The sequence below is a fragment of the Somniosus microcephalus genome, chromosome 20, assembly GCF_052327205.1.
Source record: "Somniosus microcephalus isolate GS21.2 chromosome 20, FLI_Smic_1.0, whole genome shotgun sequence".
NCBI lineage: Eukaryota > Metazoa > Chordata > Chondrichthyes > Squaliformes > Somniosidae > Somniosus > Somniosus microcephalus.
Genome location: NC_141006.1, coordinates 36,724,926 through 36,740,644, shown reverse-complemented (window position 1 = coordinate 36,740,644; position 15,719 = coordinate 36,724,926). Strand labels below are relative to the sequence as shown.

The window sequence follows — 15,719 nt, the reverse complement described above, 5'->3', positions numbered from 1 at the left end:
GGAGAACGGTACAACAGGTGTTTACTCAACGTGGCTCACTCTGGAACTGAACTATATAGATTATTACTCAGTGCTATAGACAGGTGTGGTCACTGCCGGTACTACAGTATATATGAGCTGTAAAAAGTAGTTCCCCCCTTAAAGGTATATACATTACAATTCCTCCCCTTTTAGATTAACAGTACCATAACACTCATTTAACAATTAAATATCAAACTAATTACAATTAACACTTTTAACATACAACGTTCGCTGAAAATAGTCCATTTATATATTCAGTCTTTGGGGAGGCTTCCTGATCCTTTCTGGATAGCGCCTTTCCAGAGTGTCTCGCTCTTGGTGCAGAGGCGATTCTGGCACCCTGTCGTCGGTTGGGTCATCAGCTTCCGATGCTACTGTTTCTGGGGTAGATGCGACCTGTACGTCGGGTTCCTCACCAGGTCCGTATGGGCGAGGCATGGGGTTGACTTGTTCCTGTGACTCTAGGATCTGGTCAGCATGGCATCTCACGATGTTCTCCCCAACGTCCACTGTGTACATTAGTGGGCCCTGCCGTGTGCATATCGTTCCAGGCTGCCATTTTTCTGTTCGGTAGTCGCGGGCCAAGACTGGTTGCCCTACATTGAAGCTCCTTGTTGGCTTCTCATGGATGTGCTGGAATTGCTTACTCTCAACATCTCTTCGTACGTTTGGTCTGAGCAAATCCAGGCGAGATCTTAACCTTCGGTTAAAGAACATCATGGCCGGGGCCTGGTTGGTGACGGCATGTGTCGCATTCCGGTAGGTGAACAGGAAATTGTCCACCTTATGCTGCAGCAGAATGTTGTCATTGTACATAGCCTTTATTGCCTTCTTAAAGGTTTGTACGAAGCTCTCAGCCAATCCATTTGTGGCTGGATGATACGGGGCGGATGTGTAATGCCTTACCCCATTCTTCTTCATAAACCTCCGGAACTCTTCGGACACAAACTGTGGCTCGTTATCGGAGCAAATTTGTTCTGGCAAGCCGTTCCTGGCAAAAATGGTCCGTAGGACTGCAATAGTTTTCTCCGTGGTGGTGGAGGACATTTTGATGACCTCAGGCCATTTCGAGTGCGCATCCACGGCTATTAAGAACATTGAGTCCATGAATGGACCAGCAAAATCAATATGCACCTGTTGCCATGGAGATGAGGGCCACTCCCATGGGTGTAGAGGGGCATGTGGTGGTGCATTTTGGACTTTCTGGCATCCTGAGCAGCTCTTGGTCAGGTCCTCGATTTGTTTATCGATTCCCGGCCACCACACATAAGCCCTGGCAAGGCTTTTCATTTTTACCCCTCCCAGATGAGCCTCATGAAGCTCATTGAGCACTCTATCCCTTAACTTGGGTGGAATTACCACTCGGGATCCACACATCAAGGTCCCCCGGCACACTGACAGCTGTTCTCTTCTTGTCGAGAATGCTGGCAACAGTGAGTCGCCATGTGCTGGCCATCCCTTCACCGTCAAATCATATACCCGAGACAGTGTCGGGTCATTTCGGGTCTCCTTTTCTATACGAGCGTTAGTTACCGGTAGGTATTCAACTATAGTCGAATGAAATATTTCGACAGGATCCACTGCTGGTGCTTCCTCCGCAGCAGGCAGTGGCAGGCGTGATAGCCCATCAGCATTTCCATGCTGTTTCGTGCCCTTATATTCAATCTCATAGTGGTGCGCCTCTAGAAAGAGTGACCATCTTTATAGTCGTTGCGCAGTCATCACCGGAACGCCCTTCTTCGGATTAAAAATGGAGACAAGAGGCTGGTGATCCGTCAGCAAGGTGAATTTCTGCCCGTGCAGATAATGATTGAACTTTTTCACTCCCCACACTAGGCTGAGGGCCTCCCTGTCAATCTGGGCGTAGTTACGCTCGGCTGAGGTTAGTGATCGTGACGCAAAGGCTATTGGCCTCTCTGAGCTGTCCGAGAATTTGTGCGACAGCACCGCTCCAATGTCGTAGGGTGACGCATCACACGCCAACCGAATTGGTAGTGCTGGGTTGAAATGGGCTAATACCTCTTTCGGTGTGATTAGTGTTTTGCTCTTCTGGAAAGCTTGTTTACATTCGTCACTCCACTTCCATGGCACTCCAGTTTGCAGTAGGGTGTTCAGTGGGTGTAGCATTGTAGACAAATTTGGCAAGAACTTATTGTAGTAGTTTATCAGCCTGAGGAACGACCTCAGTTGTGACACGTTTTCCGGTGCTGGAGCCTTGACTACTGCCTCAATCTTTTCTGGGGACTTATGTAACCCTCTTTATCGATAACGTGGCTACAATACGAGATCTGTTTTTTTAAAAACTCGCATTTGGGGCGGTTAGCTCGGAGCCCATATTCCTTCAATCTAGTGAGCACCTGCTCCAGGTTGGCGAAGTGATCACTGTCATTTTCGCCCGTGACCAGGATGTCGTCCAAATAAGACTGGGTCCCTGGGATCCCTTGCAGGACTTGTTCCATTGCCCTTTGCCAAATAGCCGGAGCTGATGCTACCCCGAATACCAGCCGGTTGTATTGGTAGAGACCTTTATGGGTGTTGATTGTGAGGTATTTTTTTGATGCTTCTTCTACCTCCATTTGCAGATACGCCTGGGCCAGATCAATCTTAATGAAGCGTTTCCCTCCAGATAGCGAGGCAAAAATATCTTCAATCTGCGGAAGTGGATATTGCACGGTGTGAAGGACTGGGTTCACTGTTACCTTAAAGTCCCCACAGATGCGAACCTTCCTTGGTTCCCCAGGCGTGCTGCTCAACGACTTTTTTATCACAGGGATGATGGGTGTAGCCCACTCGCTCCAGTCTACCTTGGACAGTACTCCTGAACGTTCCAAACACTCCAGCTCTGCTTCGACGGCTGGGCGGATCGCATAAGGTACCGGTCTGGCCTTAAAACATTTTTGGGCTTGCGTTTTCTTCGATTTTAATTGTTGCTGTCATGCCTTTTAGTGTTCCGAGTCCTTGCTGGAACACTTCTTGCGTGACGGTTAGGATCTTTGACAGTCGCCCAGGTGTGACGTCATCATCCTTTTTGGCAGCCACAGTCATTGCTTGTATGGAATGCCAATCCAGCTGTATTTTCCGGATCCATTCACGTCACAGTAATGGTGGTTTTCCATCTTGCAATACATACAGGTCCAGTTTTGGTGTTTCCTTACTGTTATATATAACGGTCACCCTTATTTTTCCTTTGGGGTAGACTTTTTGCCCCGTGTACGTCTTCAAAATAATTTTTGTGTCTCTCAAGGGTATGTGTGAGAATAGCCGCTCGTAGTCCCGTCGGTTTATGACTGTTAGGGCTGATCCTGTGTCCAATTCCATTTTTACCTGGACTCCTGCTATCTTGAGAGTGACCCAAATTGTTCGGTGATCCTCCGTTTTGATCACATTATGTAGTTTCAGACAACTCAGCTCCCTGCTTTCAGAGTCGGTATCACTCTTTTGTTTGTCTGAACTATTCTCTGTCACCTTATGTACCTACTTGTACTTTTCTTTTGGAGATTTCTTATTGCTGGTTTTCTTTCCCGACCTGCAGACTCGTGCTATGTGTCCTACTTTTCCACACTGTCTGCACACTTTGTCTTTGAACCAGCGATCATTGTGGTCGTGTGTTCTGCCGCAGCAATAGCACTTCTCTGTTCTGTATGACATTTTGTTTGTGCCATATTCTTGCGGTCTCTGTTGTATCTCTGCAGCGCCCCGTGCTGCTGCTTCATATGATACCGCAATGCTGAAAGCCTTGTCCAGCGTGAGGTCCTTTTCAGATAAAAGCCGTTTCTGGGTTCTTTCACTTTGAAGCCCACACACAAACTTGTCCCTTAAGGTGTCTGCCAGTCCCGTTCCAAACTGGCAGTGTTTCGATAGTTTGCGCAGTTCTGTTAAATATTCAGCATTGCTTTCATCCTTATGCTGGTTCCGTTTGTGAAACTTGAAATATTTCTGCTATCAGCAGCGGTGTGGGGTTTAAGTGTTCCTGTAGTATCGTCACTATGTCTCCAAAACTCTTTTCCACTGGCTTCGCTGGGGTTACTAGATTTCGTAATAAGCCATACATCTTTGCACCCATTAAATTTAACAATACCAGCGCTTTCTTGTCATCTGACACCTCATTTGCCTTGCAGTATACCTCTATTCGTTCGACATATGTAGTCCAACCTTTGACTTCATTGTCAAATGCGGTGATACTGCCACTCTTCGGCATTTTGGGTGTGGTTTAAAATGGCTTAAAATGGCGTCTCCCGCGCTTTCCTTCCTCCCTCGCTGCTGCCAACGGCGCTCTCGGCGGTCCTCGTGGCAATGGTGGCGCCCTGTAGGTTTCGCGCGCTTCTCCTGCGCTGCTGCCAACGCCGCTCTCTGCGGTCCTCGTGGCAATGGCGGCACCTCGCAGGTTTCTGCGCGTCTCTCTCCCTCTCCTCGACGCTGCTCGACCCCTGAACACCGGCTGCGCCCTGTGCGCTCTGCCCTCTCTCTCTATCTCCCGTCGACACTGCTTGGCCCTTTGCTGTGCCGCTCGGTCGGGCTCTAGCCCGCCGCTGTCCGGGAAGGGTCTGCGCACTACCTGTTGCCAGCCCGTTTCGCTGGACCACCGCGACTGGAAAGCCAAGCCTGGCTCTCAACAGCCTCCCCCGCAATTCTCGAGTCTCTGCTGGATGACTGGGTGGTTGCCCGTGGTCGACGCTCGTGTCTCTGGCCTTGACCTCCAATCTACTGGTCTCCAGGAACGAATCCCTGGGAGGTGATGCAGAGTTGCAGGTAGGATCGAATATGCCTCATCGCCAATGTTGTGTCCGTCAGTAGTAAGACACAAGGTTGCAGGAGAACGGTACAACAGGTGTTTACTCAACATGGCTCACTCTGGAACTGAACTGTACAGATTACTACTCAGTGCTATATACAGGTGTGGTCACTGCCGGTACTACAGTATGCATGAGCTGTAAAAGTAGTTCCCCCCTTAAAGGTATATGCATTACAGAGTGCAGTGAGGTCATGAAGTGATTTAAAGAGGACGTCAGCACAGGGAACCAGTGGAACCTAGCAAGTATTCATCAGGGCTGGGGGGTGGGGTGGGGTGGGGGCGGGGGTCAGGGTTAGGGCCTGCACAGGACTTTGTGTGGAAGAGAACATTTTTGAACGTGGAAGAATGCAATCTGTGATGGCGGATCAGACGTGGGGAAAAAAGTTCAGTTCAGAGCTCAACAGGACATCAAAGTTGTGCAACACTCACAGTGGTTGATGGAATTGCAGCCAGACATACAGAGGTGAAGATAAAGTGTGCAGGTGATGGAGGTTGGAGGAATCTTGGAGGTGGAAGGGAGAGAGAGGAGTTTGTGGTCGGCCTTGAATTTGACTGTCGATAGGGAAGCATCAATACTGGGTGGTGGTACTTGAGAGTTTGAGAGGGTAATGTCTTGTTTTGCACACTTTGTACAAAAATAATGGGGCAGTAATTCCTCCCCAAACGCGTGAGCACGGAAGGGGTACTCATGCGTCTGGCCAGAGGAAATGCCGGTTTTCAGCATGCACAGCGCATGCGCTGAAAACCGGCATTTCCTCTCCTCCAACCCAAGAGGTGAAGAGGCTAGCGCGTGCGCTGTAGGGGGCAGCGCGTGCGTCTTGGATTTCCTCTGTTTTGGGGGATTTGCGCATGTGTAAAGGCCTCCGGTCTTTACGCTTGTAAAAAGCACACGTAAGTATTTATTTTTACAGGTAAGTGATGTTTTATTGCAGTTTAGAATTTTTTCTTCCACAGGTTTATTATTTTAAAGAATCTACAATAAGGTAAGTTTAGCTTTAGGCCCTTTTTATTAAAAATTTATTTTTTTTAAAAAAATTATTGTTTAAATTATTTTTTTTAACTTATTTATACTTAATTTAATGATTGGGATGTTTTTTAAATTTTTATTTAAAGTTTAAATAGTGTTTTGGGCCCCCGTAGTTTTCATGAGTTTGACAGTTCTTCCTCTCAAACTCATGAATGAACCTTCCCCTCCCCTGATTGGTTGTACAGTGTTCACCTGATCCCAGCCGGCACATCGCACTAACTACGCCGCTGGATCAGGTAAGCACTGCGCGCTGACATCTGAACCGGGCCGGTGACAGGAAATGCAAGCAGGCCCGGGCTTCAGATGTCAGCGCGCAGGGTGAGTGCAGATCGGGGGCTTGCACACGCGGCAAGCCCCCGACACCAAGTTCTGGGCCAATAAATTGCAGGACAACGGAGTATTACAGTTTAACTCTTTTATGAAGCATTAGGTCTGTGAACTTACTCATACAGCACAGTGGGGACAAGATGGAGTTAGGACCCCTAGTCTGGGTCTTCCAAAACACTAGCAGTCCTTACAGATGCCTGCAGGCCAATGACAACTCAGCATGTGATCACATGTGAATATAATAGGTATTCCTTACAGTTGCCTGCGGGGCAATGATAATTCAATATGCAAATGTTACAGGTAATTATAAAGGAGTTAGAATAGATATTTAAAAGAGGCAGGAGAGACTGGATTGTGGGCATCTGAAAGGGAAAAGGGATGAGGAACTGATTGGAAATGATCCTGTTTGTAATCAATACTTAGCGTGATGATGAGAATCTGTGGGCTGAACAGACAAGGTGAAATGCAGGCTAACGTCCCCAAAGATTAGAAGTCATTCAGTGTAAAGACTGAGTGATAGAAAGAAATAGCTTTTGGTAAAGAATGCAGCAAGAGGTCTGTGGAGGGGGTGCAGTAAATATTGCAAGAAGGGCGGAAGGGTATATAGGTTTGGTGTAAATGTCACAGGAGTATGGAGACACACCCAGATGAGCTAAGTGCCAAGCTGCCTCCATGGGAATGTGTGTGTGGGTTATGGTAGGATTTATTGCTGGTGAGGTGGTCTCTGTAAGAATCACCATCAGTGAATAAAATTTAAGTTAGACCAAGCATGTCAATGCGCACTTCTAGGGCCATGCTTGAAAGAGAAATAATGGCCCGGATTTTGTAGTCAGCAGGGAAGGAACGACGCTCGCCGTTCACTACAATGACAGCTGTCCACAGAGTTTTGTGGGCTTTTGAGTGGCAACTTGCTGTCATCAGGCGTCTGATTCAGCGCGGCATGCGTGAGCAGGACAAGCAATGGCGTGGCTCTTCAACCAATCAGATTGAAGACTCCTCACTGAGACATGTAGAGTACAAACCAGGAAGTATAAATTAGATTTAAATCATGTACAGAAAGTGAAATAAAGAGAGGGGAAGAAGGATGGGATTAAGAGAGAGAAATAAAAGAGACAGAAAAAGTTTTTAAAAAAATTACATTTTAATTTTTTTTTAAATCTCCAACATGAGACGCCACACATTTTAATTAAATTTTCAGGGCCAGAGAGGTTGCTTGGCAGTAATTATGACTTATCACACTGGTAAAAATGCACTTACACCTGAATACACCAGCCCTAACATTTTTTGCCACATTTAGTGGGTATCTAGTGGGTATGTACCGCAACTTCATGCCCTTACATGGATTTCAGTGCCGAGTCTATCGGCGAGGTACTGTTATAGCGCAGCCCGTGGAGGAGTATGGTAACTCGGACAACAACTTACGGATTTCTGTGTTTAACTGCACACGTGCATGCTCCAAAGTTGCTGTCTGATTTACTCCATCATAACGGTAAGCGCTGTTAGCCTCACTCTTATTCTCAACGCAAAATCTGGGCTAATGTTTTTCAGGACAATGCGGAGAAGATGGGCAGATGGGGAGAGAGAGAGATCTAAGGGCATGGGAAGACTCACTGGGGTGAGGGGGAGCTATCACACACATGGGGAGGAATTTGAAGAAGTCAAACCCCAAGGAGATTAGTGAAAACTGTAAGCACCAAGGAGGGGAATGGGGCAGGAACATAAGATAGTGGCAGAAAAGGAGCTCAGCAAGGGTGCAATGACAGATGGCATGTGGGACAATGCAAATGAAGCACAATACTCAAAACATTGCCGACAAATGAAGATTGTTGTTTTTCCATAGAATTTTGTTACAAGGATGATGGGGGCGATTTTGCCAGCCCTGGGGAGGCAGTATGGAGGCGGGACTGCTGGGAAAATGGCAGAATTTGGGGGCGGGTGCCCAACCCGCCTCCATGCCATCTTCCTAGGAGGCGGGTAGCCGTCCCGCGCCGGGTCCCATCTCCTTGGAGGCAGGAAGGGATTAAAGCCTATTAGCTGCCTGTTAACAGGTAGTTAACAGGCAGAAAATAGGATAATCTCCCTTTTGCCCTCACAAGTGCGGGCTTCCCGAAAGCTCCAAACCCCACCAGCACTGCGAGGTGAGTACTGGGTCTGCGGGGGTCGGGGTGCAAAAGTGTGGTGTGAAGGTAAGTGATGGGTGCAGCAGTGTAGAGGTGAGTATCTGAGGTAAGTGCAAAGCGTTTTTAAAAGTGTACTTACCTTTGTTACTTCCTGTAGGCTTCTGTCGGTGTGTATGCGGAGTCTCGGACTTCCATGTTGCAGATGAGAGATGGCCGTTGCATTCTCAGATGCAACAACCATCTAATTTCTATAAAAGAAAGAAGGTTGATGAGGTCTTGTATGCAAGACCTCATCAAATTGCAGAGAATGTCACTGTTTGACAGCTTCACAGAGTTGTCAAACAATGACAATTCATCTGTCAAACGTCATACGTTGACATGCTCTGCAACCGGCTTTCCCTTAATTGGCCTGCTAAGCCCGCTGGGCAGGATTAACAAGGTCAATCAAGGAAAAATAGCATGGGTTGGCCACAAATCGATGGAGGCGGGACTAAAACCCGGCAAGCAGCAGTCCCGCCTCCAATGCGCCCCCATTCACAAAATCCCCCCCCCCGATGTATTTATTGATAGACCTACCTCCACAATTATTATGCTCAGTAAGGTGGAATAGTGGTTATGTTACTGAGATTCTAATCCAGAGGCCTGGGCTAATAATCCAGAAAATGCAAGTTCAAATACCACAGTTTGAGAATTTGAAATCAGTTAAAAAAATTTGGAAGTATAAAGCTGACAGTGACCGTGAAACTGTCAGATTGTCGTAAAAACCCAACTAGTTCACTAATGTCCTTTAGAGAAGGAAACCTGCCGTCCTTACCTGGTCTGGCCTATATGTGACTCTGGTCCCAAACCAACATGATCGCCTCTTAACTGCCTTCTGAGTTGGCCTAGCAGGCCCCTCAGTTGTATTACAATCACTACAAATAATAACAGCTTCACCCCACACATTGCAGTGGTTAAAGGTGGCCCACTAACGTCTTCTCAAGGACAACCAGGGATGAGCAATTAATACCAGCCTTGTGAATGACACCCTGAGAATGAATAACTAAAAGAAAAGTCACTGTGCAGTACCAGACAGTGAAATAAAAACTGAAAATGCTACAAATTTACAGCAGCTTAGGCAGCAACTGAAAGACAAAAATAATTGAATGCTTCAGCTGTGAAGTATTCTCCTTTTATTAAACACCGTGGGATATTTAATATGTTAAAGCTGATGTATAAATACTTGCTGTTGTTTGTAAATGGTCACATCCAAACTACTAACTTATTTTTTTAACCCTTCATCAGGAGCATCAAACTAACAGGCTGACTTTTCGTTCTCATTGAGATGCGAACTAACCTGTTGGAAAATTTATAGCATTTGCTCATTTTAATTCAGATGGTGAGGTTCCCACTTTAACAGGGTCTTGATGGGGAGATTCTCTTTCTAAATTGGCCGCACTTGTCCACCTTTATACTCCAATACAAAATGTGGCAGTGCTAGTGAGGCCAGCCACTTATTCTTGAACTGGTAAATAGTGGCTGGTTTATTTTGGTGCAATTGTATCAGTGTACCACTCACCTGGTAACCTTGGGAATTGTTCTGTATTCCATAAAAGGGCACACCTGGGTCAACACAAGTGGTATGTGTTGAATCTTCAGAGAAACAAATATGAGGTTAATGTTCCATCCAATTTTAGCACAAAATTTGAACAACAAACATATAAGAATAATAAAGCACAACAAATTTTCATTTTTATGCCTCAGCCTGGTAAATTTAGATTTTGCAGGGAAACTGTGGGGTATTACAATTTAAAAGACTGAAGGACCAGTGGGCCAAGGCACCATTGTACCAACATGTTATGGAATAGTGATTATTAGTATAATTCCTCATGTGGAAAAACTCCAATCTCAGCAGATCTGTCAGAGGAAGGCGTCCAGTAAAGATGACGAACTTCCCCAATAGGTAGGGAGGGAAACTTGAAAAATCAGACCATGCGGTTCCCTTGCTTCACTCCTGCTTAGTGATTCAGTAGTGACCAGGCACTGCTTCAGAGGAGGGGGTACAGAAAATCGTAAGAGGCAAGTTACCTCATGGCCCTCTCATGAATATTCCGCATTGGATACATGTTTCCTACACACTTTCTTGGTCAGGTAGTGTTGAATGGCATTGAGGGACTTACAGATGGGAGGAAAAAGGTCCTTTTTTAAAAACAATCTGTAACAAAAAGTTATTGGTAAGCCCATTGAACAATCCGTTTCTGCTGGTATCACAATTTTCACAATATGGCCCAGGCAATGTTTGGTCTCCAAGCTGAGTCTCTCACTGAATAAAATTTTAGCGGAGTAACGTTTTCCATCAATTACCTATACAGGTTGGCTGGGTTCCACTCCAGATGCCATCAGGCTGGCAAAGCCTTCGGGACGATCCCACTAATACCAACGGCGGATTACAGGTGAAGAAAACAGTGGATTTGTACGTAAACCCTCGGTCTTCTCGCCTTCCTTGAGCTGGGGTTCCTGGGTCTCCGCAAAACACAGCTGGAGTAGGAGAGCGATGGATGAAAGACAAAAATCAGTTGTCAGAAAACGCAATCACTTACATGTCCATATTTGATATTGTACATTGGGCCACTATTTGGTCATGACTGGGCTAAGAAATATATTGTTCCACCTGTCTTAAGCATTGGTTTACCTGGGCTTGCACTTCTCATCCATGATCAGGAAAGGGAATTGGCTATCAGGGAGTAAGTGATGAGAGTCTCACAGGGGTATGATTCGAATAAGGATTATCCACTGGAAGTATAAAGTCGTAGTTTAAACTAATCCTTTTGTAAGGATCTAATAATGTCAACCATGTGCTCAGTGCCTTATATGAAGACCATTTTTGGTGCCATAGATAGTGTAATAGTTGCGCTGTGACATCACAAGATTACAAGGTAGAAGCAGACGAGAACAGGCATTCAACCCATCCTAGCTCATCCATCCAGAAAATCCTCTGGTCTCCCATCACAGCAACCATGTGTTTCTTAAATAAGTCAGGATTTATGATTTACTACATTAATCAGAAGTCTATTCCATGAGCGGATCACTCTTTGTGTGAAGTTCCTGATACCAGTCCAAATTTGTATTCTACCAGTTTGAGATTGTGCCCATTTGTTCTAATGTTCTGGTCTAATAAAAAGTAATTTTTCAGCTTTACTTTTTACTATTTTACATATCTCAGTAAGGTCCCCGTTATGTCTTTGGGTCTTTTCTGTTTCCTTACTCTAGATACTTTGGATTTTATTGGTTATATTATTCTCATAAGTGAGTCTTAGCTCCTTGTGGTCTCAAACGTATTCATTGACCAATATCTAACCATATTTCTGATAGGGAGCCCAGGATAGTAAATAGAAAACTTATAACAGAAGCAGTACCTATGTCACTTACAATGCTACTAAGGCTCCTGCCCTGCAAGAGCACCAGGATTTCAGCCGGGTACCTTGCTGCTCTGTCAGGGAGTGCAGACAAGTCAGGCCTGTTATCAAAGTCCAAAATTTAAAGTGCTGGCTGTATTATAAAGTGCTCTGCTGTTAACTTGCTGCTTTCCTTAATGGCAATTACCATTGCGATGTGGCATTGTTGGGCCCACTTATGACCATTGTATGGCAAGTGCATCTGCTTCATGCAGCCATACTTACTGTTGGTCATGCGGTGAGTTGAACTGGCAGGAATTCTGGGGTAGCCCAGCATCCCGCCAGTCCTGCCTCTAGATGTAATTATCAGGACGGAGTGGGGAAACAGTGAGCAGAGAAAGCATCCAGCAGCCCTGTCAGAATTTCTCACAGACCACAAAGGAATGGAAATGGATTCCTGCCCAAATTCCTCTCCCTCCCCTATTATGGCAATTCCATGCCTAAATCGGGGAATTTCTAGGCCCCTGTGTTTAGAAATTGAGTTGTTTTCATCCAGCAAAAAATGAACACAGCACCTTTATTTTTTTTAATTAATTAATGGGATGTGGGCGTCGCTGACAAGGCCAGCATTTATTGCCCATCCCTAGTTGCCCTTGAGAAGGTGGTGGTGAGCCACCTTCTTGAGCCACTGCAGTCCGTGTGGTGAAGGTGCTTCCATGGTGCTGTTAGGGAGGGAGTTCCAGGATTTTGAAATACATTCTGTTGCTCATGGCCCTGCAAACTTGTGTATTCCCAAGAATATAACATGAATGTTGTAGATCAAGACTGCGAGGTGTGAACTGGTGAGTAAGCACAGCTGTTTCTGCCCAAAATAAATGGAGTACTTAAGGGGCTATAAACAGCAACTTTGAAACTGAAGTTAATGCAATTGGCTAATGGTTATCGCTTTATGGCTGATGACAGCAACTGCCCATTTTAAATGTGGACATTTTAAGTGGTGGGATTGGTGTTCCCACAATGCTGTTAGGAAGGGAGTTCCAGGATTTTGACCCAGTGATGATGAAGGAACGCTGACTTATTTCCAAGTCAGGATGGTGTGTGACTTGCAGGGGAACTTGGAGGTGGTTCCCATGCACCTGCTACCCTTATCCTTCTAGGTGGTAGATGTCGTGGGTTTTGAGGTGCTGTCAAAGAAGTATTGGTGAGTTGCTGCAGTGCATCTTGTAGATGATACACACTGCAGCCATGGTGCGCCGGTGATGGAGGGAGTGAATGTTTAAGGTGGTGGATGGGGTGCCAATCAAGTGGACTGCTTTGTCCTGGATGGTGTTGAGCTTCTTGAGTGTGGTTGGAGCTGCACTCATCCAGGCAAGTGGAGAGTATTCCATCACACACCTGACTTGTGCTTTGTAGGTAGTGGAAAGGCTTTGGGGAGTCAGGAGGTGAGTTAATCGCCGCAGAATACCTATCCTCTGACCTTCTTGTAGCCACAGTATTTATGTAGCTGGTCCAGTTAAGTTTCTGGTCAATGGTGATCCCCAGGATGTTGATGGTGGGGGATTTGACGATGGTAATCCCGTTGAACGTCAAGGGGAGGTGGCTAGACTCTCTCTTGTTGGAGATAGTCATTGCCTGGCACTTGTGTGGTGCGAATGTTACCTGCAACTTATCAGCTCAAGCCTGAATGTTGTCCAGGTCTTGCTGTATGCGGGCAATCCCAGCATCCTTCCAGTCCTGCCTCTAAACGTGATTATCAGGATGGAGTGGGGGGCAGGTGAGCAGAAAAGCATCCAGCGCCCCTTGTCAGACTTTCCCCAAGACCACAAAGGAGTGGAAATGGATTCCTGGCCAAAATCCTCTCCCTCCTCTATTATGGCAATTCCATGCCTAAATCAGGGGGGAATGTTCAGAAATGGAGCGGTTTTCATCCAGCAAAAATGAACACAGCACCCTTCACAAAGTGGTCTGATGTAGAGCATGGAATGAATCATTACTGGTGAGCTGCACTCTCACTTCTAAAGTCATGGTGTGGAGATGCCGGTGTTGGACTGGGGTGAACAAATGTAAGAAGTCACACAACACCAGGTTATAGTCCAACAGCTTTATTTGAAATCACAAGCTTTCGGAGCGCTGCTCCTTCATCAGGTGAAGTGAAGAGATGCATATAGACACAGCTTATATAGTCAGGGAATAATGCCAGATGATTACAGGTAATCTTTCTAACTGCCATTTATCACACCTCGGCAGAGAGATAATCACAGCAATCAAAGGTGTGAATGGTGTCCAAACAGGTCAGTCAGGAAAACATTACATCAAAGAACAATGAGGTGGGGTCACAAGGGGTCAAATGTTGCAGATGCTGGGGTCTGTATGAAAAACAAAAACAAAAAAAGACAAAAAACATTTTTTTTGCTGGAAATCACAGCCGGTCCGGCCTCAACCGGGATCTTGGGTTCATGTTACACTACATGCAACCCCACCTGATGTAGGGTCATCCAGACTTGAGTCGTCGTTGGCTTGTTCTCTCTACACAGATGCGGCCGGACCTGCTGTGATTTCCAGCAAAAAAAATGTTTTTTGTCTGTTTTTTGTTTTTGTTTTTCATACAGACCCCAGCATCTGCAACATTTGACCCCTTGTGACCCCACCTCATTGTTCTTTGATGTAATGTTTTCCTGACTGACCTGTTTGGACACCATTCACACCTTTGATTGCTGTGATTATCTCTCTGCCGAGGTGTGATAAATGGCAGTTAGAAAGATTACCTGTAATCATCTGGCATTATTCTCTGACTATATAAGCTGTGTCTATATGCATCTCTTCACTTCACCTGACGAAGGAGCAGCGCTCCGAAAGTTTGTGATTTCAAATAAAGCTGTTGGACTATAACCTGGTGTTGTGTGACTTCTTACACTTCTAAAGTCAGTTCTGGGTTCTGAGCCTGCTGTTTATCTGAAAGTGTTCAATTAGGTCACATGACCACAGGTGACCTGAAGGCACAAATGCCAAGAGCATCTGAGTTGGACTCATGTGGAGTCATTTTGCTCCTGAACTATACTAATATGCAGCAGCAATCAGTAAACAATGCTTAACCAACAAAAATAAACTGAAGTAGGCATTCCTTATCCTTTAGGCCTGTGAAAATTGGACTCCTAGGGTTGAAATTCTGATAAGTGCTTTTTTAAGCACTGCGACACACATTTATATATCATTCTATGTACACGGGCTGACAGGTATGCCCTGCCTCCAACAGTACTGTTTTTTCTCTCTCTGTCTCTACAGTTGGGACCTGCTTCAGGAATCCACAATATTGCAGGTCCTGACTGGAATGGCGGGCGGAGGGGTGGCAGTGTAGCACTGTTAGAAGGAGGAGCTGTGTATTAACCTGCAGCACTCCCATTGAGAATGTTGGTGGTATTTATTAGGTCTCTTTGTCAGCTGGTTAGATCACCACGGGGAGAAAACACATTTTCTTCCATCAGAAGTTGCTCAGTTGGGTAGTGGTTAGATTGGGCCCATGGCCTTGGGTTTGGTGACCCATGTCTAAGAGCTCCAGGAGTAGCTCAGAAGCAACAGATGTGATAGCCTTAGCACTGGATCGCTGAACAGGAGTAGATCTATTGTTGCAATGAAGAAAAATGTATGTGTTGCCGTATATGGAACATCCCAGATATCAGGAAATGACTGAAGATCAAAAGGGAAGCTTGAAGCTTGCATGATTGGAGCATTTTCCTTTTGGGGCTTGGTTTAATTAATCATTCTGGGTGACTTGTGAGCACGCTGAGGTGTACAGGTATTTTGGCACCTGCTCATTGGAATCACTTCATTTTATTCTATAGTTTGGTGAACTGTAGCTGTTCGCTTCTGTGATGTGAATGTGTGTTATTTCGGGGCATAACCATGTGAATGTTCCTCTTGGGATGAGTGGCAGAGCCGAAGGCTTAACACAGAGTGGAGACAGCCTGCCCAACTGCCAGGAGATGGGGGAAAACCATTGATGATTCACCTTATGTAGCACTTCATCGCTCAACTATTGTTGACACACAGCAGCAGTGTCA

The 15,719-nt window shown here is 45.8% G+C and overlaps 1 protein-coding gene across 1 annotated transcript in view; it reads right to left on the bottom strand.

Moving 5' to 3' along the window:
- csmd2 (CUB and Sushi multiple domains 2) overlaps positions 1–15,719 on the bottom strand; it is an 807,040-nt gene that overhangs the window by 66,258 nt on the left and 725,063 nt on the right. The window contains exons 56-57 of the mRNA XM_085962435.1: positions 10,631–10,804; positions 9,846–9,919 (exon numbers count right to left, since the gene is read on the bottom strand). Of these exons, the coding sequence (XP_085818561.1) occupies positions 9,846–9,919; positions 10,631–10,804 (248 nt within the window). The remainder of the gene's footprint in view (positions 1–9,845; positions 9,920–10,630; positions 10,805–15,719) is intronic.